Consider the following 24,283-nt stretch of genomic DNA (forward strand, 5'->3'; position numbering starts at 1 on the left):
GAAATCATTTAAAGAAAATAACTTGTTTTACATTGAATTCCTTATTGGGGGAATAGATCTTGTGATGCATTGATTCTGTCATTTTTCCCATTTCACTACAAATCTAATTGCTTCAATTTTCAATAACTATTTTAAGTAAAAGCATATAACTCCAAACAGCATTTAAGTAGGACACACACACACACGCATACACACTAATAAAAAATTAAATCCATCAAAATTTATACACGAAAAAAATACTACTGATTATTTAAAGAGATAATTAATACATTATAGTACATTCAATTACACTAATAATTAGAAAATATATCCTGCTTTTCTCATAAATAATAAAATAAGCTTACTTAGTGTTTCTTGCAGAAGGTGAATTACAGGAAGGCCATTCATACATAGAATGTGGTCGAGAGCTAAGCCTTCTGCAAGTAGCTCCACTTGTGGTATAAGGAGAAGAAAGTGCACTAAAAGAGTTATACATTTTAATAGAAAGCACGTAAACAGAGAAAATAAATGAGCTTCAACAGCAGACAGTAAAATAGAAGCAAATTAAAGCAAGGGAAAAAAAAAAAAAAAAGCATTTTATACCTTTCTAAACCAATTTTAGACAAAAAATTTTTCTTTTAAACCATGAATGCCCGAAGCCCTATTTATAGGATAGCTACATTTCACCTCTGTGGTAAAACCAAATAAATTCCATTGTTTCTATTTTGTTTTCTAAACAATCTTCAAATGGAATGAAAATCTTTCAGCTAGATTTGAAAATGAGAGTACCATCATTTTGAAAACTTTGTTTCCCCTTTTGATTTATTTTTAGTTACTACAAGGTATTTCAAAGTAATCTTTATTTTGAAATATTTATTTACAAAAAATCTTTAAATGCATATTTATAAAAAATAAAAATTTTCAACAATTTCAGGCGATTTTCAAAATTTTTTTTTTCACAATTAAAAAAAAATTCAAAATATAATTTTGCATCACAGTTACCTCAATCTAGATATTTTTAATATAAATAAAAGAAATATGTTGAAATCTAAGTTTTAAATTAAGTTGGGATCAACAGGTTAAGAAAAGTTTTTAAAATTAATTAGCTTTCCTATTTTTTATGTTAATAAAATGATGCGAGAAAAAAGGTAACAACCTGTGCACACAATTATGTTGATTTCCAGTTATAGTCTTTGGCCTAGTTGGTAAACTATCACATCGCTCTCTACTGTTTGAAAGCCCACTGCTGCTCGCAGATGATGATACTGTCTGAGGTGCTACAATTCCAATTGGACGTCTAGTGGTAACTGGGTTGGAGTTTTCACTAGTTGAGGCACTGCGTGGTCGAGGATAAGGATTGCCATCCTCTCGAATCTTGGAAGACTTCATTGCACTAGTAGGAAAACAAAGGAATGATTTTGCTTTATTTTAGAAAGATAAAATTTTGTTAGATTGATCTATGCATATACAATTAAATATAAAAAAAGGGGGAGGCAAGAAATGATATGAGTTTCAATATCAGATATTTTATATACCAGTAAGAAAATTTATGCTTTTTCTTTCAAAACTATTAGACTGAAAAAGCATAAATTACTCAACATAAAAATTATGAACCACACTTTTATTGTTAAAATATCTCAAACAGGGGAAGAGCTTTAAGAACATTACAAAAATGTAACAGTAATTTACAGTTTGAGATCATTAAAAATAATTTGAAACCAAATATTTTGCATTGCTTATTTAAAAATCCCAGGGAGAGGTTTGTGTGATTTAATGGTGAAAAAGTCTGGTCAGTTTATGCAAAACTATTAAGATTTGAAAGTTTAACTGTGAATGCAAAAGATTTATCCAAAAAAATTGATTGCAGAAGTAAAATTAGTTTTTTTTTTTTTCGCAACTGGTTCATGGGTCACCAACATTTGAATATCAAGAACATATTTGTTTTCCCTGACAAGTTGCTTCACAGCAACCACATCTTTGGAATTGTAACAATGCATGGGATTTGGTATGTAATGACAAATATAGTGAGACATCCTGCTTTCAACATTTAGTTTACTGACAGTTGTTGAAGGTTAACACAGTTAATTTCTTGATTAATTTAATAATTTCTTAATTAAATTTAATAGTTTCACTGTATTTTCAAATGTAAAGGGGGAAAAAAATAAGGACATGTCTAATCAAAGAGTCATATAACTCCTTAATTAGATAAGCCTTTTTGAATTTCAATTATATGTGTATTAAAAAGTTCCATTTCTGATACCACCCCATAGCACAAATGTAAAATACTATGAGATATAACAATTATATTAATATCTAAGAATTTATTTGCAAGTCAAAAGTGTAATAAAAGCAAATTTTATGAAGAAAAAATATATTTACTCTTTTCAACATATCATTCTTTAACCCTCTCGCTTCCAGCGGGGCGGTTTGGGGCGGTTTGAGAATTTACCCTATAACATCCACGTGGGGCGGTTTTGGGCGGCTGTAAGCCGTTTTAGGGGTGATGGGTATTAAAAGAGGCTACTCTACAGAACACTCCAGGAGGTCCTCGTTATCTTTGACAATCGCGGCTTTTTCACAGTAGTTTCCCCTGTGCCTTAGGGCGGTAGGGGTTGAGGAGGAATTCACTAAATGGGTTGTTGGCGTACATTTTGTATTTTGAAAGGGTTTTAGTTTCTGTTTTCACGTGTTGTTAGCTCAAAATTGGAAAGATTTTATGGCCATTTATAAAAGAAATTTTCCACTGAAGTTCTCTGGTAACGATGAATGATATATAAGGATACCGACACGTTGTTTATTTTTCGGACAAGCATCAGAAGCCCTTTTCAGTAGTAAGACTATTGTAATGATATAAAGAGAAACAATTACATTGTCAATGCGGCCTATTCACATCGCAGTTTTCTCACAAAATGGGTAGCGACAGTTGTTACTATGGAAGGAAGTCGTTTTACACTCCAAGCATCTTATTCTTTCATCAAAGGACTGTCTGAAATTCTGAGGCCGTGTACAAACTACCGCTTTTAAAATAGAATTTAAAAAAAAAAAAAAAAAGATTGGATGTATCGCCCTTTTTAAAGAATGAGATAAGTTATATAAATACTGAGTTCCTTTTTAGAATGCCATTCTCAAAATTTTTCTTCAGTTGTGAATTTCTGAATCTTTATTTTATGTACTGTAAATCGGGTGTTTGGATTATCAGAGTAATTTTTCTATTGAAACGCTTATTATTTCTTCATTATGAGTAAAAGAAATTGTGAACACACTGAAGAAGAAATTAAAGCAATTTTACTTGATTCTGATGAAAGTGACAGTGATCTATCAACGAAGATGATGGTTGGCCAAAAAATGATACTTTAGCTGATCTCTCTTTTATTCTAAGCAAAGAAGCAGGAGATGAAGCTAACGAGGGTCAGATGAACGAGAGAGATAGAGATGAGGAGTCAAAAAATGCTATATAATGTACATATTATTAAAAATTTGCAAATGATTCCCTCGTGTGGAAATTTAATATGAAGCTTTCGTTCAAAAATTTATCTTGTCTTAACAATACTATAGAAAACTTCACATAACATTTTAAAATCAGAAATTCAGCTTGAAAAATTCAACATGATAGTTCATACTAAAAATGTAATATTTATGATTAATGTAATTTTAAATGTGTTAAATCTTCATATTTAGTTTATGAAGAATGTAATGTTTTAGTAAAATGTTCAGGCTGAAAACTGAAGGAATGTATTTTCGAAATATATTTCGCAGAGTAATTTTTCCCCCGAATTTTATTTCATTATTAAATGAAGTTTTAAAAATATGTTATCTCATCTATCGAAACAATTCTATAGATGAGATATATAACGTTTGACGTAATATATTCCCTTGGTTAGAAAAAAAAATTAATAGTTATGTTTTAAAAGATTAGTAAAAATGAGTGACAAAATAAAGATATTTTTGGAATTTATATTTACCCTACATTCTTTTTCGATTATTTAATGTAAAAGCAAGAATCCGTAAGGTTTTGGAAAAAAAAATATGAAAACTTCTTTAAAAATTTAATTAAAGTTCTAAAACTTTTCTCTTAGTATCACTATCGAAAATGCAAAGTAATATTTTATATTTAAAAATTCAATAAAGATAATCGTTTATACTAAAAAAAATGCTAAAGACAATAAAAAAAAAATCTTAGCTGAGTGTTGAAAGAACATATTATTTTCGAAACATCTTTCAAAAAGAGCAATAACATTTTTTTTATCCAACGATTGTTTTTATTTCGGTATTAAATGAAGATTTAAAACATTATCTTGTTTATCACTGGAAAGCATTGACATCTATACTATGTAAAAAAATGTACTAATTGCATTGATATATGTATAATGTATGTTTTACATTACTATGTAAAAATTTTTTACATGGTAATATATGACATATTATTTAATTTTGGCAATAAAAAAAGTGCAAAAGCCTATTGAGAATTAAATGGAACATAAAGATGTTTTTGAAATTGCTAGTAAATCCAGTTTTTATTTAAATGGTTTGGAAGCCTAACATGAAACTTACAAAAAAAAAAAAAAAATTTAATTATAGAATAAATTTCAAATTTTTTGTAAAAAAATATACCCCACAAAGATGATGAGCGAAACACTTCACAATAAAAATATAAATACATTAGAATAAAACTCTTAAGCTGATGGAAAATGAATCTCGTTGTCGAAAACCGCAAGGCAATTATTCAAGGTAGAGCGTCGACAGTTTTATTACTTCAGAGTGTGGGGAGTAACTGCCCCTCAGCTAGGAAGAGTTCATGTCTTTCAGAGACACGTTGAGAAAGTCTGGATGTTAAAGGGAGTGCCACTTGAAAAGTGCTTGGATGTTAAAGAGTTAATATTATTACAAATATATCACCCTATGTTTTTCAACATTGATTAAATCTTTAAACATGCTTTTGATAAAATTTTTGAAATTTTGCTAAACTTAAAGGTTTTATTTCAGAATTAATCAACGATGAAATTTTTTTACAGTTTGCTTACTTTTAAACACTACTCTTTTTTTCTTGCAATAATACTGAATAAATAAAAATACATTGTTATAGCCAAATTAGCTCAAAGTTTTGTTTGCTTATTGTAATGCATTAATACATCTTTTCCTGAATCCATAACTAAATTTTTGTGAAGATATCAAATAAATTATAAAGAATATTTAGAAGTGCACATAAAACTTCAAAGCTGAATGATTTTAATTAATATCTATATTTTTAATGAAAATATTTTGGTTAAACATACAAGATATTGTACAAATTGAAATTTAATTCTTCCCAATTCAAGCTCAAGTTCAAATCTTTTGATGACAGAAAAAGAGGAAAGCACATAATATAAAGAATACAAGAACTAAGGTTTTAAAATAATAGGAGCTAAATATCTATCAAACTTTTAAATTGAAAAATATTGTGCTAAGAATGCAATAAGATCATGTTAAGATTAAAATATTTAATAAAATTTTTTTGCAAGTAACATTCAGATGATTCAACTGGATAAAAAATGATTCAGTGAGGGGAAAAAAAAAAAAAAAAAAAAAAAAAAGGACTGGATTTATATATCACAAATTGTTCAATTAATTACTAAACAATTATGAATTACTTAAAAATTTTTAATTTTTACCCAGAATTCATATATAAATTAAGATTATTTTTGGTTTAAAACATACCTCAAAACAGTTTCATGCATATTCTGAGCTATGATGGTATTTTCAGTCGCCATATAAATTTCACCAGCACCAATAACCGAAGAACGGCCCAGTTCAATGAAAAAATGGTCCTTTGAATGCCCACATCTCCGAATGCTCATAAGCTGATAAAAATAAAGGAAAAACATGCAGGAGAATCACCATGAAAAATGGGAGAAGTTTTAATGAGTTGAACATAATTATAAAGAATCACAAATGCTGCACTGAATCATAATATGTAAAGCAATAAATTATATGGAATATATATATATAAAAGGTTATATAAGCATAAAGTACAACTCAAATATATATATATATAATGATATTTTAATATCTAATTTAATTTCCTACATTTTTGCCTAATTCAGCCCATGTCAAAGCCAGTCTAAAATATTCTCTTTTTTCCTGATCTCATTCCACTTTTTAATTCAACTGAAGCTGTGTAAAAATGATGCACCATCATTCACGTGGCAAGTGAAATTGGTCCCTTCGGTGCCCTTATTCAAGGTCAACACAAGTATTGAATTGACACATGACCAAAAATCCCATGTTATATAAGACTAGTGATTATTTGTTTTGCCCCTTCCTTCTGCTTTTGTTCCGCACTGTTGTGAAAGTGTTCTGCCCGCGCCTGCTTGTAAATAAATTGTCTTCCCGGGATGGATTAAAATGAATTTAAAAAATGTAAAATGTCTTCAAACCTGCCTTCTGCTTATAAGAAATAATGCTTACACATATATATAAATTAAAGTTATTTTTAAAAATAATTTAATAGTGGTAACTAATGCACTCAGGGGATAGCGCTACCCAGAAATTGATACTCTTGCCTTGATATATTTCCTTATTTTTTTACTTTCTTCCTTAAATTTCTAACCTTTTTTTTTTAATTCAATCTTTTTACTTTATATTTGTGTTTTAATACAGACTATTGTAACATCTAGAGGATTTCTTTTTTGGTAATAAATTATCCCGAAAAATACAGTTCTTTTCAAAAAACATTTTGAAACACATCTTTAAAACAACATTTTTGCTTTAATTGAGAACAAAGGAGTTTAAATAGAAATTAAAGTTTATTTCGATGGTATTATTAAAATGCAAAATATCCGAAAACAAACATAAAAAAAACTGTGTTAATAGAAATTTAAAGGCAATTTAAAAAAAAAAATATCTTTAGAAATATGTTACATACTCAGAGCTGTATAGGATTAAAACCCTTTAATGCCTGATACTTTTAATATAAAATGTACTTTTGCATGAAAATCCATATTGTCTGAAAAGTTTTTTATATTAAAATTAGAATATTAATTGAAGCAGATGATTTTAAAAATCACTGATAGCCAATTTTCTTCACGTTAGTAATAATTGTTATATTCATTTTGCAAATTTTGCTTAAAAATACATAAAAAAGATATAAGCACATTTTGAGACAAACGATTAGTTGCTTTATCATTAATAAAAAAACATGGAAATAAACTAAATCAATGCTTTTCCCGAAACAAATAATTAATCACCTGCTTTTAAAGATTTCTCTTAGAATTTTACTCATGTGTTCTAATAATAGTTCTTTCTTATGCATCCTTGCTTAAAACAATACAAAAAATTGTTCCTGAAAGATTTGCTTTAATAGCTTTAATTTGAATTTTAATCGTCCACTTATATTTTTTTAAAATCATTGTTAAATCATTATTTTGAAATAAATAAAAAGTTATCAACAGATATGCATTAAAATAAAAGAGAAATAAAAAAAAATACATATAAATTTCCTTATTCTAGAATTTTCAGCACTAATTAAAAAAAATATTATTATTAACAACTGAAAAAATTTGCACAGAAATGAAATATGCATTGTTAAAAAGTAAAAAAAAAAAAAAAAAAAAAAAAGATAGTGTGAAGATATATTTTCTGGAATAATTTTTCTCCAAGGTCACTAAGGAAAAAAAGATCACATTTTAGTGAATTTCCTAGAGCTTGAAGCCATTATACAAGTATTTGCAAAAGTTCTACTTTTCTTGTCTTTGTGTAAATGACTGATTTTATGTTTGCTTTTAGATAACATTAAAATCACTATTTTACTAAAATTAAAAACATTGTCAAAAAATATAAAATAAAATAGAAATAAAAAAATAATATTAGTGTAAATCAAAACCTAATTTTACCTTGCGCAGACCACGTTTCCTTATCTCAAAATTGCACATATTGATTTTTTTTTTTTTTTTAATATATAGCAATGGAAGAGAAAATATTTTTTCTAGAATTTTTTTTCTATAGTTATTGTAGGAAAAGGGCAAAATTTTGTTTAATTTCTAAATTAATTAATGTTTAATCAATTTTTGTGCTTTGGAAAGTTGGAAGTAGTTTTACTCGCTCTAAATAATATGTAAGCAAAATTTGATCGAATTTAGCCCATATGTGCATGCATAACTGTAATTCTTATTTATATTCAGACAAGTCATTTCAGTTACAATTGTTATTCAATCAGTAACACATAAAAAAGGAACAAATCATTCGAAATTTTTTGTCAAAACATAGTACAATTTAGATTTTTATTCAATCATCTGGAAAGTAATAAAATATTTTTTTTAGATTAAAACTAAATGCCCTTTCTTGTAAAATATAATTAACAATATATACAAGGCATTTCAAAATACATGATACAAGATCAAAACACACTTTTACATACTTTGAAGTTTTACATATTCTAACATAAAATAAGCCTTTTCTTTACAAATATAGAATAATTTTTGAATAATAAAATTTTTTAAACTGACAACAAACTTGGAATGCTATATTTTCATATTATACTAGTATTTTAGTAATAAATTACCTAAACTATCCATAAACAGACTTAAATGTTATTCTATTAAGTTGGAATGACTTTGTATGCTTGCAAACTGAATTCTCAAAATATAAATAGCAATTTGCAATCTATTTTAAAATTAAAAACCACAACGAAAATAACAATCACTAAATCAGAAAACAGCCATTAAAATGCAGCTATATAATTTACTTACTGGAAATTCAAAATAATCATTGTCATTTTCTGGATTCATTTTTATTAAAAACAAAGACTTTGAGGTAAGTGCTACTCTATAAGGTCCTACTAAGAGTCTATCGTATTCCAAATCATGTCTGTCAATCACAACTTGCCACAAATGTTCTGAAAGAAAAAGTACTAGTTTCATATGATTAAGATTTTGTGAAATATTTTAAAAAGTAGAAGTTAATATCATAGAGCTGAGATACTAATAGAGGGAGTGCAACCCTACTTTCGTGTAGGACAAGATAAAATCACGTGACCTGTGGACATAATTTGTGTCCACCGTAACTGCATTCTCCGTTCCCCATTATATTTCAATGGCAGATTTTTTCTCGCTTTTAACTGTTAGATTTTAAAACTCATTTAAGCCATGGTTAACTATTGCTGTGCAATTGGATGCAAAGAAAAAGCTTCTAAGGATAGTTCTGTATCATTTCACGGGTATGTACAATAAACATATTCTGATTATATCCATTTTATGTCAATTTAAAATTTCGTAACCTCCATCACTCAGTGATTTTGGTGTTAAAACTGAATAATATTTCATAGTTTGGTTTAGTTATTGTATTAAATTTATTTTATTTGTTATTAAGCTTTATTTAAACTGATGTAACTGCATTATATTTTGTTACATGCTTTAATTTAATCTCGAATGTGTTGGTAAGTGCTTGATTTCAAGCTTGGCATGATTTTTTCTGGCCAATACAAGTGTTTACATAAACATTATTTGACCGATTAATAACTGTGTACTTATTTTACTGAAAATAAAGTTCCTTATTAATTCCAATATGTTGTTTCTTTTTTACCATAAATATTCGAATCATATTATACTGTAAAAGATATTAAATCATCATTGCAAATGAAATAATGAAACTAAAATATATGTTTTATTGAAAATGTTATACAGTAAAATTTCATAAATGTGCTAGCAGTAATTACATGTTTTTATAAATTTTAATTAAGATCTAAAAAGAAACTAGTGGATATTCTAAAGATAAAGTATTAAAGGAAGAAATGCTATCTTTACAGATAAAAATTTTGTCTGAATGTTAACATTTATTAATAATTTGCGATATGCACATACCCTAAAATCATCGTTTTTGTAAAAATTTCGAATTTCCTTATTATTTTGTATTAAATCAACACATTTAAGATTCCAAAAATGATTTAATTTTGTTTCTGTTGTAGTTAGAAGCAAAGTTATCGCCAACACTATAAACCAGAAGCAAAATATTTAAAACTAATATTAACAAGGAGACAGCACGAGGTTTAAAACTGAGTTCGCAATGAGATTTTGTATAATGATAGTATACATTTAGAATGTTTATTAATGAAAATATTAAGATTCAATAATCAACCTTATAACTTTCAAATTAGCTTATATACTAATAATGTGTTACCCGAATCAGCGCTCGAGTAGTATAGTGGTTAGGGCACTGGCGTAGCATTCAGGATACCTGCGTTCGATTCTGAGCTAGTGTTTTTTTTTCTTTCAAAATCATTTCAAAATAATTTAACAGTTTTAATTAATCTCTTTTCCATTTTTTATGCAAAAAATAAATATTATTCAGAATATTCAAGAAAGAAAAAAAGACTTGGGTTATTTTTATAATCTGCTTTTATTATAAAAAGTTTTTTTTTAAAAATCTGTATGAGATAATGATAAAAGTATTTGAACATGTAATGTAAAATTAAAAGATGTTTTTAAGTAAAGAAAAGAAATAAAATGTTTACTTGAAAAAGAAAAATACTCGCTTTTAATTAATGCACAAAAACAAAGTAAAAATAAAATTAAATCAACAAACTCAGCTACTGATGTAAAGAAGAAAAATTATTTTAAAAACCAGTTTGCTTGATTTTTAAAGAATAAATATATATATATATATAAATTATTTAGGAAATGTTAACCGGAAATGAAAACCGGCCGGACCCAATGCAGGGAAGCAAAATGTTGCACGGCAGTTTTTGAGTATGCCAAGATTTGCGATATGATGCCAAAAAAGGCCAGATTTCTCACAAGTCACATGTTGTGTACACTTGTTTAGACTAGAAACAAGCAGCTAGCTTCTTCCATTTATAAATCAGCTCTATGGTTAATATACACATCAGTAAAAAATAGAACCAAAACATGACTATTTATTACTGTAATCATTTCTAGTTGAACGATAGCAACATCACTGACATTAAAAATTCCAGAAATACAGTTGACATCATTATCAAAAACTTAAATTTTTAAAGCAATTAAAAAAATTAATATTTTAAAGCAATTCATTTATTTGGCAAGGAGGGCAAAAAGGATCTTCAAATTCAAATGAAAATTTAAATTCATGCAAAGTTAGACTGATTATTAAAGAGGAAAATCATGAAAAGCATATAAAATATTCTCACCATAAACATGATGCCCTCTAGAACCATCATCAACATCCATATAACTTCTCTGAACTTCTAATAAATCATTTAGCCACAGTTCCAATTCTTCTGGAGTGTCAGTAATAAATGAAAAACAATCATTTTTTGTGTAAATAAAAATGGCATTCTTATTTTTAGTATGAGGCTTTTGACTGATGTTCAAACAAGATTTTAGTTCTATGCATCTTCTAGGTGTACAACCAAATTTCCACTTTTTTTCTGAACCGTAATATTCTAATCTTGCAACTCCGTAATTAGATTCCATGTGAAGAATAAAAAATCTTCGTTTCATTTTCTATAATTACAAGAAAAATGAATTATATAAGAAAACTGCTTAATATAAGTAAAAAGATAAGAAAGTGTACATAAAACAGCAGAAATGTTTTAACGTTAACTTGTCTAATGAATAAAAAACACAAAATTATTTCAGAACTTTTCAATTATTTATATAAAATTGAAACTAGGGTTGGTTGATAATGCATCCATTTTGTATCAGTTATGCAAAATTTTTGAGGTACACAAAACTAACATACTCAGAATATCAGGTATTCGGTATCAGTTTTTTGGATTTAAACGGTAATATTATCTTTTATCATTTTTAATTAGGTTATGCTATATCAATCTGATGCAAAGTATTAGATCAATATACACTAGTTCGCTGTTTTGCTTCAGCAATGCAATTAATATATTTTTTTAACTATATATTTCAACACTAGCTTGTAACTGTTCTTTACTGTATGTAACAGTACACATTTCTAAAGAAACCCCATCCTTTATTTATACCAAATATAGCAGCAAATCCTTTCCTCTTTTCCATATTTTTAATCATTGTCAGACCAAAGATAGCACATTATCATCAGCAAGTGAAGTATCCCTTATGAAGACTCAAAATCCAAATTTATAATTATATTTTTAACAGTATCAGTTACCAATCATAGCTAGGGTTAAGTGATATTGGTTGTATCAAGTACAATCAATTATTACTATCCACCTGCACATGACACAGTAATACCAGGTTTCAATCCTAACTGAAATTATTAGAAAACGACATCTTGAAAAATCATTAATTCTGAGATATAATCATGAGAGTTAAGTCAGTTTCATGATATTTTTGTGTAATCACGAAATGTAACAAATGTATTCAATTAACTACTGAATTTTTTTAAAAAATATGCAAGTTTTTTTCATATAATTAACATTTTGCTACATCATTTAAAAAGGACCTAATTCGGCAACAGAACAGCTCACTCTGATACAATTTAAATGTTGTTTTTTAACCGAATTTTATGAAATGTCCACCATCTCACTCCATTTTTTTTTTTTTTTTTTTTAATAAAACTATACTAATTTCAAGCTGAAAAAGTACAACTTTTATAAAACAGAATTTTTTTAATAGAACAGTTACAGCTTTATAAGATTACAAGAATTAAATTTTCAAATATCTTTTTAAAACTTTTATTCAATTTTTAATAGTATAAAGAAATTTTTTTAAAAATCAAAACTATAGAAGAAAACTTTTATGAGTGACTAATTTAATTACTGAGCAGCTTAGAAATAAAAAAAAAGTAGAATTCTTATTTTTAACAGTGATTTAAGAGCTAACCAGCAAGGGAACAATCTAAATGAATGTATTATGAAATGTTTCTTTTTGTTTCCATATAAATTCTACTAATAAATCAATTCAGTAATTAATATTTTTCTCTTTTTTATACAATTTTATAAAGCATTTCATTCCATCCCATGCTTATCCATTTAAAAATTATTTTGCTGAATCCAAAATATTTTAATATAATAAAGCAGACATTGAATGTGACAGTTATTTTCAGATTTATTTATATTTAAAAAGACAACTTTGAGGTTTCTGATGTAAAAGTAATGAGCTATTCATTTGAATGTTACAAATAGCAAACAAAATAGGTTTCTTTAGTGCAGTTGTGCCAATAAGAAGCAATATGTGAAAAATTAGCCATCAGCTTGACTCTATAATGCATGCTAAATTGATATTGAGGCTCTCAGTATTCCAAGAAAAAAAGTGCATTAATTAATTAAAAAAAAAAAGCACTGTCACTTGGCTTTTTGAACTTAGAATTGAAAAAGATGAACATTTAACTTCATTAAATATATATATATATATATATATATATATATTATGCTATTACAGAGATAATCAAACATTATTTTTCTAATCTTCATATCCATTTTTTTTTTTTAAATTTGAAATAAATATTAGGTGACAAAATAAGTTATATTACATAAAACTACACTTCAAATAATGATAGAAATATAAAACCACTGAATACCTCATCAATGAACAGATAAAGTAGAAAATAGGACATAACAGAAGAATGAATAAATAAATCTATTAGTAAAAGCTTTAATAATAAGTCTTGCTTGAAATAACACCATTTTAGTCTTTATATTTACATACTGAAATCCTTAAACAATAAAAATTCTGCTTTTTTTGTACCTATAATATCATCTTATAATTATATTAGATCCATTGCCAAATCAACCACTATTAACAGATTTTAGTTTATTTATGATTATATTTTAAATTTTACAAATATAGTAGAAAGAAACATATGTTATAACTGAAGTTTTTCATAATATTATGTCCTCAGATACAAGAAAGCTACTCATTTTAATTTGTGTATTTTATGTATGTTTATTTAATTTACCAATTTTATACCACAAAACAGACAGAACCCACCTTGAGTTTTCGTAAGTAACCCATTCTTTTTACACCTGGTGGTAAGCCACTATCTACAGAACGATCACTAGTTCTAGAAAAACTCTTATATTTTTGAGACATGTTGAAATAATTACAGATTTTACATGCTTCAGCACATCCTGAAAAAGCAAAAAGAAAAGGCATTTTAAAAACTTTTTAAAAAATCATGACAAATTGAAATGTAAATATCGATACTTAAACTAAATAGTAATAAATATCTTGATTTGTAAGAACATCATTTCTCCAGAGTATAAAAAATATACAACAGAAAATAATCAGCAAATATCACTGCCAAGACTCTATTGTAAAGCTAACTTATAATCTTCTAAAGCTAAGGTATAAAATTTATTTTATTGAAAAAACTAAACTTCAAAATAAGTTAAAAATTTATTTTTTCATACTGCCATCTTCTTAATTTCCAGGGTAGTTATGTAAATGAGGAGAATACAAAACTGAATTTATATTTTTTAAGAAGAAATCATTTGAAATCTTTCATAATTTTGAAATGTAAAAAATATAGAATTTATTTTTTTTATATGAAAAGGTAATATTAAACATGCTACTATTAGTGAAATGATCATTTTCTAATTACATTTCAATGCTTTAACAAAGTACATATCTAAACAAGAGCATAGGATTGCGGAGACAAATCAAACTGCAAAGAATATTCAACAAACACAAAGAACATAAAGGAGTTAAAGAAAACAGAATTTTAAATTCTGAAATAAGAATCTTTATATGAATAAAATCTTCAGAAGAGAAACAATTACAATATTTAACTTTTATCCAATGAGTAAATCAGAAACATGTACCACTCTAAGAAAATTGAATTTAAAAGAAAGAAAATTAGCGGTAATATAAAACACATATAAGAAATCAAACTATTACTGAAAATCCAACACCTCATCAAAATTCTATAAGAGAGGGAAAAAAAAAAAAAATAATGAACTTGGCAAATTTTTATTTTTATATCTCATATGAATACGAGACTATACATCAAACATGGGGAAAAACCCAGCCATAACTATTACTGATTATGAAAAATTCAGTTTTTTTCCTCCCTTTCCTTGAACAAATTAAATGTTAAAAAATTAAGAAAGGCAGAGTTGTTTGTTGATAATGTTCCTTATTTCCTTGTATAAAATTATCAAGAAGATATAACGTCAATTCAACATATCATAACAATTACATTTTATTTCTATATTCAAACTAATAATATTAGCTTTCTATTCAATCCTCCTTTTAGAATATCATCAAAGTAAAGAACACTGGAAATCTATAAAAGGAATTCTTTGAAGTTACACAAAAATTCTTTGTTCAAATTATATCATTTTTCTTATATCTATGATGCATTCGATGAACTAATAAACTGCAAACAATGTAGCTTAAATAAGATTGAATTAGCTTTAATCCTAATAAAAAAAATTGCATAAAAAACATTTTTCATGCATAATTACAATGTAAAGAAGAGTATTGGCACACAATGGCAGAGACAAATAAAAGTTAATAATTAAAATGTTGCATCAATATTTCAGGAGTCTGAAAGAATGAATAAATTTATGTACATTATTTTAATAAAAACAAAACAAAACTGACAGACATTTTATTACAGCAAATATTAGAACAATCATTAAACGAATACTTCTTATGGAATAGTGAAGAAAGGAATATTTCATAGACAAAAATTAAATATTATTCCATAAATTTTATATAGTTCATATAAAAATCTAGCAACTACTTAATATAAAATAAAATAGACACGTGTTTTTAAAGAAGCTAAACACTAAATTTCAGAAATTAAGTGAAAATGACAAAATAAATAAATCAATGAGGACTTTATGAATTAATCAGTTGATTTGAGAATTTTAAATTTTTATTCTGAACTTTCAGTTGTCTCCTGTATTGAAATAAACATATCCATTTCTAATTCCTTGAGAGTAATTGAACTATTAATAGAAACTGTTTTTATGAACATCTTATACAAATATAATAAAAAAAAAAACAACTTTCTTTATAATTTTGCACATTTTAATGCACTACAAATAATCTAGACAATATAAATTGAAATCTTATTAGGTAAGATTATAATTTTCATTGCCAGAATTATATAATTTATAATAATTGTGTTTTCTACATATTAGGAAGTATAATTATAAACTTTTGAATGAAATATTTGCCTTTTTTATTTCATTAAAATCTGATGCTGAATGTAGTACGATTCCAGTAGAAGAGGTTCAACATTACTGTGTAGTTTATAATGATAAATTTATTGAGAATCAGATAAACTTCTAACAGAATTTTTCTTACATACTAAAATTTTAAAAGCAATACTGCCAAATAAGAAAACATATATAATAATTTGCAAAAGAAATAATGAAAATATCCTAATTATGATAAAGAGTAAGATGTTCTTTATTATAAGAAATTAAGAATTGCAAAACTAGAAAACAAATAGATGATCATGAAAATTGTGTAATTTCTTTGAACAAAATAAAATAAATATAAAATCAGATTAATATTTAATGGCACAATTGGACAAGATTTTATCTTCTCAAATGATATTATATAAATAATTTTTGAATTAAAGTTCTTGATGCAAAGCATACTAATTATTTTAATGGCTGTAACATTCACATGAAAAATAAGATTTGAAACCCTTTTAAAATAATAAAATCATGCATGCAAAAGACTTTCATTGTAAGAAAATTTAAATAAATTTTAATATAAGACCTGAAAAGCAACATCCTTTTTTCTTCTTACTCAACATTACATGAATAGTATTTGGCTTAGCACAAATTTCATAACAATCTTCTCAAGTCCTTCGTAATCAAAAACTTTCAGCAAATGCACTTTTTAATATTGCATTTCATTTGTAAATAATTACAACTTCACAATAAATAATTCACTCACAAAATTGACAATTTTATAGTTAACTTAATTAGCCAGACAAATTATATAGATATCAGAGTCATAAAAAGATAAATAATGATTTCATTCACTGAGAAATGAATAAATTATTTAATAAGAAATATTAAAGCTGTTAGCTAAAACTTTACTAAAAGATTCATGACTATGAGGAAATACTTTAAGAGAATTCTGTAACAGTAATATACATTAAATGGAAGAATGTTGTAATTCAACATGGTAAGGATTAATAATACTTAATTCAAATAAATAAATTATAAATATAATGAACCACAAAAGTAAAGATTACAGATTTATCAGACAAGTATATTTAGATATCTGCTGAAATTATAGATTAATCACACAAGTAATCATGAGCAAACTTTTATTAGCAATAAAATAGGCTGGAAACTGCTACTTAACTTTTTAAATGCAATAGGATTACACCACAAAGCAAATAAAAATTTTGATTTAAAGTATATACAAGCAGCATGTATGAGTTTCTAACTTCATTTATGGCAAAAAAAGATGCATTAAATTTCATGAACTCAATTTAAATGAGTCTACTGGAATATTTATTAGTCATACGAGTACGGTATATGTAAGATTTAAACAAATTTCTTCCACACACATTTTATATTTTTAATTCTTTAAAAATTAAGAATTAATCTGCATCTGGAATTTCTAAGCATTGCTTTCATACAATTTAAAAGTACCTCAAGCATAATGAATTAATCCACTCATATTAATAATTTCTTCTATAAATGAATTTTACATATTTGTTCAAGGAACTAAAAAAAAATTAATTTAGAAATAAAATGCATGCAGCAGACGAATTAAAATTCTAGTTCAACATAATTCACACAAAATATTTTCATTTAAATCTGAACTATATTTATCAATAATAATAAACGGATTATAAACAACAATTCTAAAACATTGGAAACGACAAAAGATGAATCGAATGCAAAATTATTTTAAGTCCACATTATCATGATTCAGAGCAAGATTAATTTCTAACAAGGTCGTCTAATATAAAAATTTACGTGAAAACCTTTTATATGAAATAAATTTGTGTTTATGCAGAAGTAATGTACTACGCAATTAATAAGTCCTTCCAAAAAAAAAAAATGCATCATACAAATTTTCTGCAAGTAAAAAAAAAGAAATAATAAATAAATCGGCTTTTAAAATTATTGCTTACCTTTGTAGCAGGATTGTCCTACAACTACATGATAAGCTCCTTTTTACTTAGGAAACATTTCAGAGGATCAGATGGAATGTAAACAAACAAAATAGGTACTATGAAAACCTTTCGAAATAAATGGCAAACTATTATGAGCCAGCAATAGAGAATTTAGAACACTTTGCTCTGCAGATGTCATTTTCTCTCTTAGTAAAATACTAAATTGTACATGTGACAGATAATGTTATCCCATGCTGGATAATAACTCATAAATCATCCGAGATTATACTTTTTTTTATATCGGACAAAAATGCATGACACGTCAGGTTACAAAATACTGTACAGCTTTCTGAAACTTGTGCTTCGCGTTGGTTGTCCTAATAAATTTTTACAACGAAAAGAATAAATTAATAAATTTTCATAAATCTCCGTGAGAAATCCAATGAATTATATCAAAACCATCCATATTGATTGATAGATAAACGGTCAGCTGATATTAGTTGTCTACAAAAAAATCATTTACTAACAAAACTGCTTAGGAATACTTTCCAAAGAGGGCGCAGTCAAACAATTTGTTCCATGGTTATCTTGGGTCTTTTTCTGTCATAAAATTAATATTTTAATGGAGATTTTTTTTATTTCAGGTATAGAAATCTGAAATAAAGGCATACTAATGTAATAAAAATCAGTCACGGCTATAAATTTTTCCATAAGTTTGTGGAAGGATATTTATTTATGTATATTGCTGTGTGTTCTGGAGTTATGGGTCCAAATTCAACAAACAAATATAATTATAAATATAAATAATGGCTGCAAAATTATTGGAATTCACATATACGTGCTCGTAAAAATACAAACGCGGCGAAATGCGAAGGTGGATGATGATTTTTTTCTCGAATAACTGAAGTTTTAGAGTTAATCCTTGAGCAAGGGTGTCGTTACTATTTTTTACTTCTGGGATTTTTCCCACCTTATTTATTTCTTAAAGAAGATCCATGATTTTTCGGAAAGATTAGTATTCGTTACATTAAATCCTTATTTTTATAACGTAATAAACTATATATGAAAATTGAATATTTGTTTCATTCCTTAAACCTTATAGAATTTCACACTCTTTGACGAATTCGAATAAAAATGTAAGCATTGTAGAGATATAAGTTTCATTGTTTTTATATTTTCCCTCTGGTTTTTAATAATATTTTCAAAGTTAATATAAGCGCAGTTTTTAAAGGTTCTATTTTTTGTATCGAAATATTAATCTTATTTCACTGTACAATCTTATATATACATCGCACGATTCTGTTTATATGAAAGTGGTTTATATTGACATTTTTACTCTTAATGCTGAGTAATTTAATCCACGAATTTTAATCCACTTGAAAGTGAGTGAATGTGTGAGTTAAATGTGAGAATAAATAATTTTAAAATTGTTGCCATTATTTTAACTACTTGATCTAATTTTATCTCATATGTTAGTATTTAAAAAATTTTTAATGCGTACAACTGGCATTTAGACTACGATTAGACGCACGATTCTGTTTATATGAAAGTGGTTTATATTGACATTTTTACTCTTAATGCTGAGTAATTTAATCCACGAATTTTAATCCACTTGAAAGTGAGTGAATGTGTGAGTTAAATGTGAGAATAAATAATTTTAAAATTATTGCCATTATTTTAACTACTTGATCTAATTTTATCTCATATGTTAGTATTTTAAAAATTTTTAATGCGTACAACTGGCATTTAGACTACGATTAGACGCACGATTCTGTTTATATGAAAGTGGTTTATATTGACATTTTTACTCTTAATGCTGAGTAATTTAATCCACGAATTTTAATCCACTTGAAAGTGAGTGAATGTGTGAGTTAAATGTGAGAATAAATAATTTTAAAATTGTTGCCATTATTTTAACTACTTGATCTAATTTTATCTCATATGTTAGTATTTTAAAAATTTTTAATGCGTACAACTGGCATTTAGACTACGATTAGACGCACGATTCTGTTTATATGAAAGTGGTTTATATTGACATTTTTACTCTTAATGCTGAGTAATTTAATCCACGAATTTTAATCCACTTGAAAGTGAGTGAATGTGTGAGTTAAATGTGAGAATAAATAATTTTAAAATTATTGCCATTATTTTAACTACTTGATCTAATTTTATCTCATATGTTAGTATTTAAAAAATTTTTAATGCGTACAACTGGCATTTAGACTACGATTAGACGCACGATTCTGTTTATATGAAAGTGGTTTATATTGACATTTTTACTCTTAATGCTGAGTAATTTAATCCACGAATTTTAATCCACTTGAAAGTGAGTGAATGTGTGAGTTAAATGTGAGAATAAATAATTTTAAAATTGTTGCCATTATTTTAACTACTTGATCTAATTTTATCTCATATGTTAGTATTTAAAAAAATTTTAATGCGTACAACTGGCATTTAGACTATTTTCTTCTCCTGTTTGGTCAGTTCGAGTTCACTGGATGTGATTTTTAACAAACAAGACGGGATATGATCTTTGTTTTATTTTATTTTTGATCACGAGAGTAAAAAAAATTCGGAAACTCCCACTTCCATGTAATTTGAAATTCTTTATTCTTAATAACCTTTAGCCTCACATTTTCATTTTTTAAAAACAGAACTAGTTTGAACAAGGGTGTCAGACATGAAGGTCGCTTGCGAATATTTCTATTAAAGTAGCGAATATCTCTAATTATAATGAATATGAATGTTCGTATTGGCGATCTCCAGATCAAACTGTTTGACTTAGAGCGAACGCACTTCGCCATTAAATAATTAGAAAACTGTTAACGTTCACCTCGAGAGGAAATTTTGAAAATTTTAATTAAAACTTCTGTTAATTAAAAATTATTTAAAATTTTACTCTTTATCAGGATAAAATACGAAATTATTCTATTATAATTTATACAATGTGTCATTTATACATTTGAATGTATCACCAAGAAAAATCATTCTTTGAGGTAAAATTAAGATCTTGAACTTTTAGTGTCTTATTTATTGAGATGCTAATTATGGAGCATTCTCTTCAGCCACATGGTTTATTTGTATTTCAGTAAAGAAATTTTTACCCCTTTGCTTTTAGCTTAGATCTTTTTAACCTTTTAACTAAATCATCATCAGTGGGTAAAAAGCCGGAATGAAATATAAGGATAACAATGAAAACGTTTAGTTTCAATTCAAAAATAAAATATATTTTTAAAATATGCTAAAATATTTTTAATTTAATTAAAAGTGGGGGGGGGGGGGGGGAATTTTGAATTCACAATTAATGTACAAATTATTTTTCTACTGTGATATTTTCGAATGAACTTTAAAATTTTAATAATTTTTTATTAACCCTTTAAAGGGCCTTTTTTTCCTAGTCATGTTGGAGTAAAATGTTTTTAAAATTAAGATTGGCCTAGGAAAAGTAATTCATTCAACTTATTAGATCAGTTTAATCTGATTTATTAATTAATTTTTCCAATTAATAACTAAGAAATAAATCAAGATACTTCATTTTATTTGAGATAAACAATTGAAACCTCTAACAGACAATTGAAACCTTACTGAAAAATTCGTAAGAATTTATGCCAACTTATATAACTTTATTCAAAAATTGTTGAATTTGGTGATGAGCATACTTCCCTTGTTCCTTGAAATGGTTAATTAAAATTTTAAAGAAATGATTCCCACTGTCCAATGTATGTAGATGCAGATTTTGGTAATTCTATTTCAAATTGTCTGGTCTGAAAAGTACCAATACAACCAGACAAGTAATGACACACACACTTGTCCATCTTTATTATTAACTTAGACGAATGTTTGTGCTTGGCGTCTATTAGATCTTCTATATATATCTTAGTGGAATATGCATCTTAGAAAATGAAAATGTGTAAAATGTTTTTTTTTTTGTTTTTTTTTCTAAAAGTTTTTAAAAATTATGAATTAAAAATAAAATGAGATTTTGAAGTGTATTCCATCATAACTTTCAAAATTATTACAGAATAAGAAGGAATTTTTGGAAATTTTTATTGAATAAGAGATCATTCAAAGTCATTTCAAAAATTAAAAAGAAATATTCAGTACATACATAAAACTTTATTGCTGAATGATTCTATTCCCTGTATTTAGAAATTTAATAAGCCTGATTGGTTTCAACAAAAAAGGTTTTGCATTAATTGAAGTTTATTCACTCCCGTTTTAAATTAAGGAATTACTGTCAAGGAGCTGACAGAAAATTCAAAAAGTCTGCAATACAGAATGGTACAATGAGTCTGCAATAGTATGAATTATATGACTATCAAAATTTGAAATTTCAAGATGTTTTGCTGAAGAAAACATTTAATTAAAATTTTATATTGGCTAGTAACCTCGACGTAACACATGTGCTGATCACCAAAAGCAATAAATAATGTAAAAGTAATAAGTAAAAAAGATCATTGCAACTGTATTTGCAAAGCTTTTAAATTCAGATTTTTCTTTTTAATGATTCGTTTACCCCACGGTTTGTCGTTATCCGATTGCAAAATAGTAAGAGCTTTGATTCTAACCCGAAAAACTTAAAACTGAGATTTTTCAAAAATTGTAATTTATTTTAAAACAATACTTAATATTCTGTAGGAACTTGATTTGCAGGTATTCAAAAAATTCCAGTTGCAAATGGTTAATTATGAGTCTAAATAATCTGTATTATTTGAGTCATTTTTCCAGGCCAAATTTGTATCATGAATATTACAAAGAAATATTTTGACAATTATTTTTATTTGTTACAGTCATAAGGCGCATCGGCCAGTTATTTCGGCATTACTGAATAACTGGCCAATTAAATATTGTACAGTATATTTAATTATAAAATTTTAATCATGCAGATAAATACTGAAAATCGATATATTTGAAAGTGAAACATTGCATGAAATTCCCTAATTACACAATTATTATTTTTTTTTTGGATACTGAAGAAACAAAGTTATAACGTAGTGTTACTTATCACAATTAATGTTTTAAACACGCATTTTAAAATATTAAAATAAATTGGCAATGCGCTGAAAGGGTTTTTTAAAAAAATTAAATCACTTGCAGGTAATGTCGAGAAATAATTTCACAGTACTACGGAATAAAATAATTTGCGAAACATATTGCAATGAAAAAAATATTAGACGAGGACTTTCATTTTATAAAAACCAGACTAGTATCAAAATAAACATGATAATAACTTATTCCTAACATAAATTTTATGTATTGTTTTATAAAATAATCGAAAAACCTCTAAAAAAACCAATCACATTTTCGCATTTTCAATCGATGTTATTGTCAATCTCTTCCTAAGCACTGAAAGAAAAATGCTCTTAGAAATCGAAAGACTACGATTAGAAACACCTGCTTCTCACAGCATGAAATTTGCTAATCACTTCCCACCTGCAGCGCTGAACTGACCGCAAAAGGGGAAAGCAATCCTTTTGACCAAACCGCGACATTTTTAAGGTTGAACCTGTTATTCCGGCGTGCCGCTTTCGGTAAGGATAGCAATCTGAAAGCCGCCGCCAGGAGGGTTAAATTCGTTTGGTGGCGCTTTATTCTTTCTTTTCCTCCCCCCTTTTTTTCCCAAAGAATACATTTTGACAAATGACTATGGCAGTGTTTTTGAAAAATTACATATGTTATTTTTGCATATTATTTAAATATTATTGAATGTTGAATCTTATAAATATAGTTAGTTCCCCCAGTTAGTTCTTTTTAAAAATAATTATTACTCTTAGATAAGTTAATATTTTAAAGCTTACTGATAAAAATATTATATTTTTTTCTTATGTTATTACTTTTATAAATATTGAGACTTTAATGTTTTCAGTTTGCTCAGAGGAAAGAACATGAAACTGAAATTAGTATATAATGAATAAATTATGTTTACAATTTCAAATTATGAAATATAAAAGGTATGGATACCTTTTTTAAATCTATGCAACTTATGAATTAATAATTTCATTTTAATTTGTAGAAATCATTAAAGGAAAACAAACAAAATCACGCCTTTCATAATTTTTATTTACACATTACAAATATATATATACATAGAGAGAAAGGTAAAATATATGTGATAATTATTTGAAAAAATATGATCAAATGCATGTTTCAATGTACTCACTAATTCAAAAAACACTAAAAAAAACAACAACAAAAAACTATTTACTATTTATCAACATTTATTTTTCTAGACACTCAGAAATAATATAAACACAGTATGACAAGAATGTCAATGTAAATGATGAAATCAATTTTATTCAACAGAAACATCCTAGATACTAAAGAA

General features: G+C 26.4%; 1 protein-coding gene across 1 annotated transcript in view; it reads right to left on the reverse strand.

Moving 5' to 3' along the window:
- Positions 1–18,447, reverse strand: part of LOC129971845 (uncharacterized) — a 30,552-nt gene extending 12,105 nt beyond the window's left edge. Inside the window, exons 1-7 of the mRNA XM_056085823.1 lie at positions 17,977–18,447; positions 13,848–13,987; positions 11,117–11,432; positions 8,703–8,848; positions 5,674–5,816; positions 1,136–1,372; positions 345–458 (exon numbers count right to left, since the gene is read on the reverse strand). Of these exons, the coding sequence (XP_055941798.1) occupies positions 345–458; positions 1,136–1,372; positions 5,674–5,816; positions 8,703–8,848; positions 11,117–11,432; positions 13,848–13,949 (1,058 nt within the window). The 5' untranslated portion in view covers positions 13,950–13,987; positions 17,977–18,447. The remainder of the gene's footprint in view (positions 1–344; positions 459–1,135; positions 1,373–5,673; positions 5,817–8,702; positions 8,849–11,116; positions 11,433–13,847; positions 13,988–17,976) is intronic.
- Between the last annotated feature and the right edge of the window lie 5,836 nt (positions 18,448–24,283).

The sequence above is a fragment of the Argiope bruennichi genome, chromosome 1, assembly GCF_947563725.1.
Source record: "Argiope bruennichi chromosome 1, qqArgBrue1.1, whole genome shotgun sequence".
Classification (NCBI taxonomy): domain Eukaryota; kingdom Metazoa; phylum Arthropoda; class Arachnida; order Araneae; family Araneidae; genus Argiope; species Argiope bruennichi.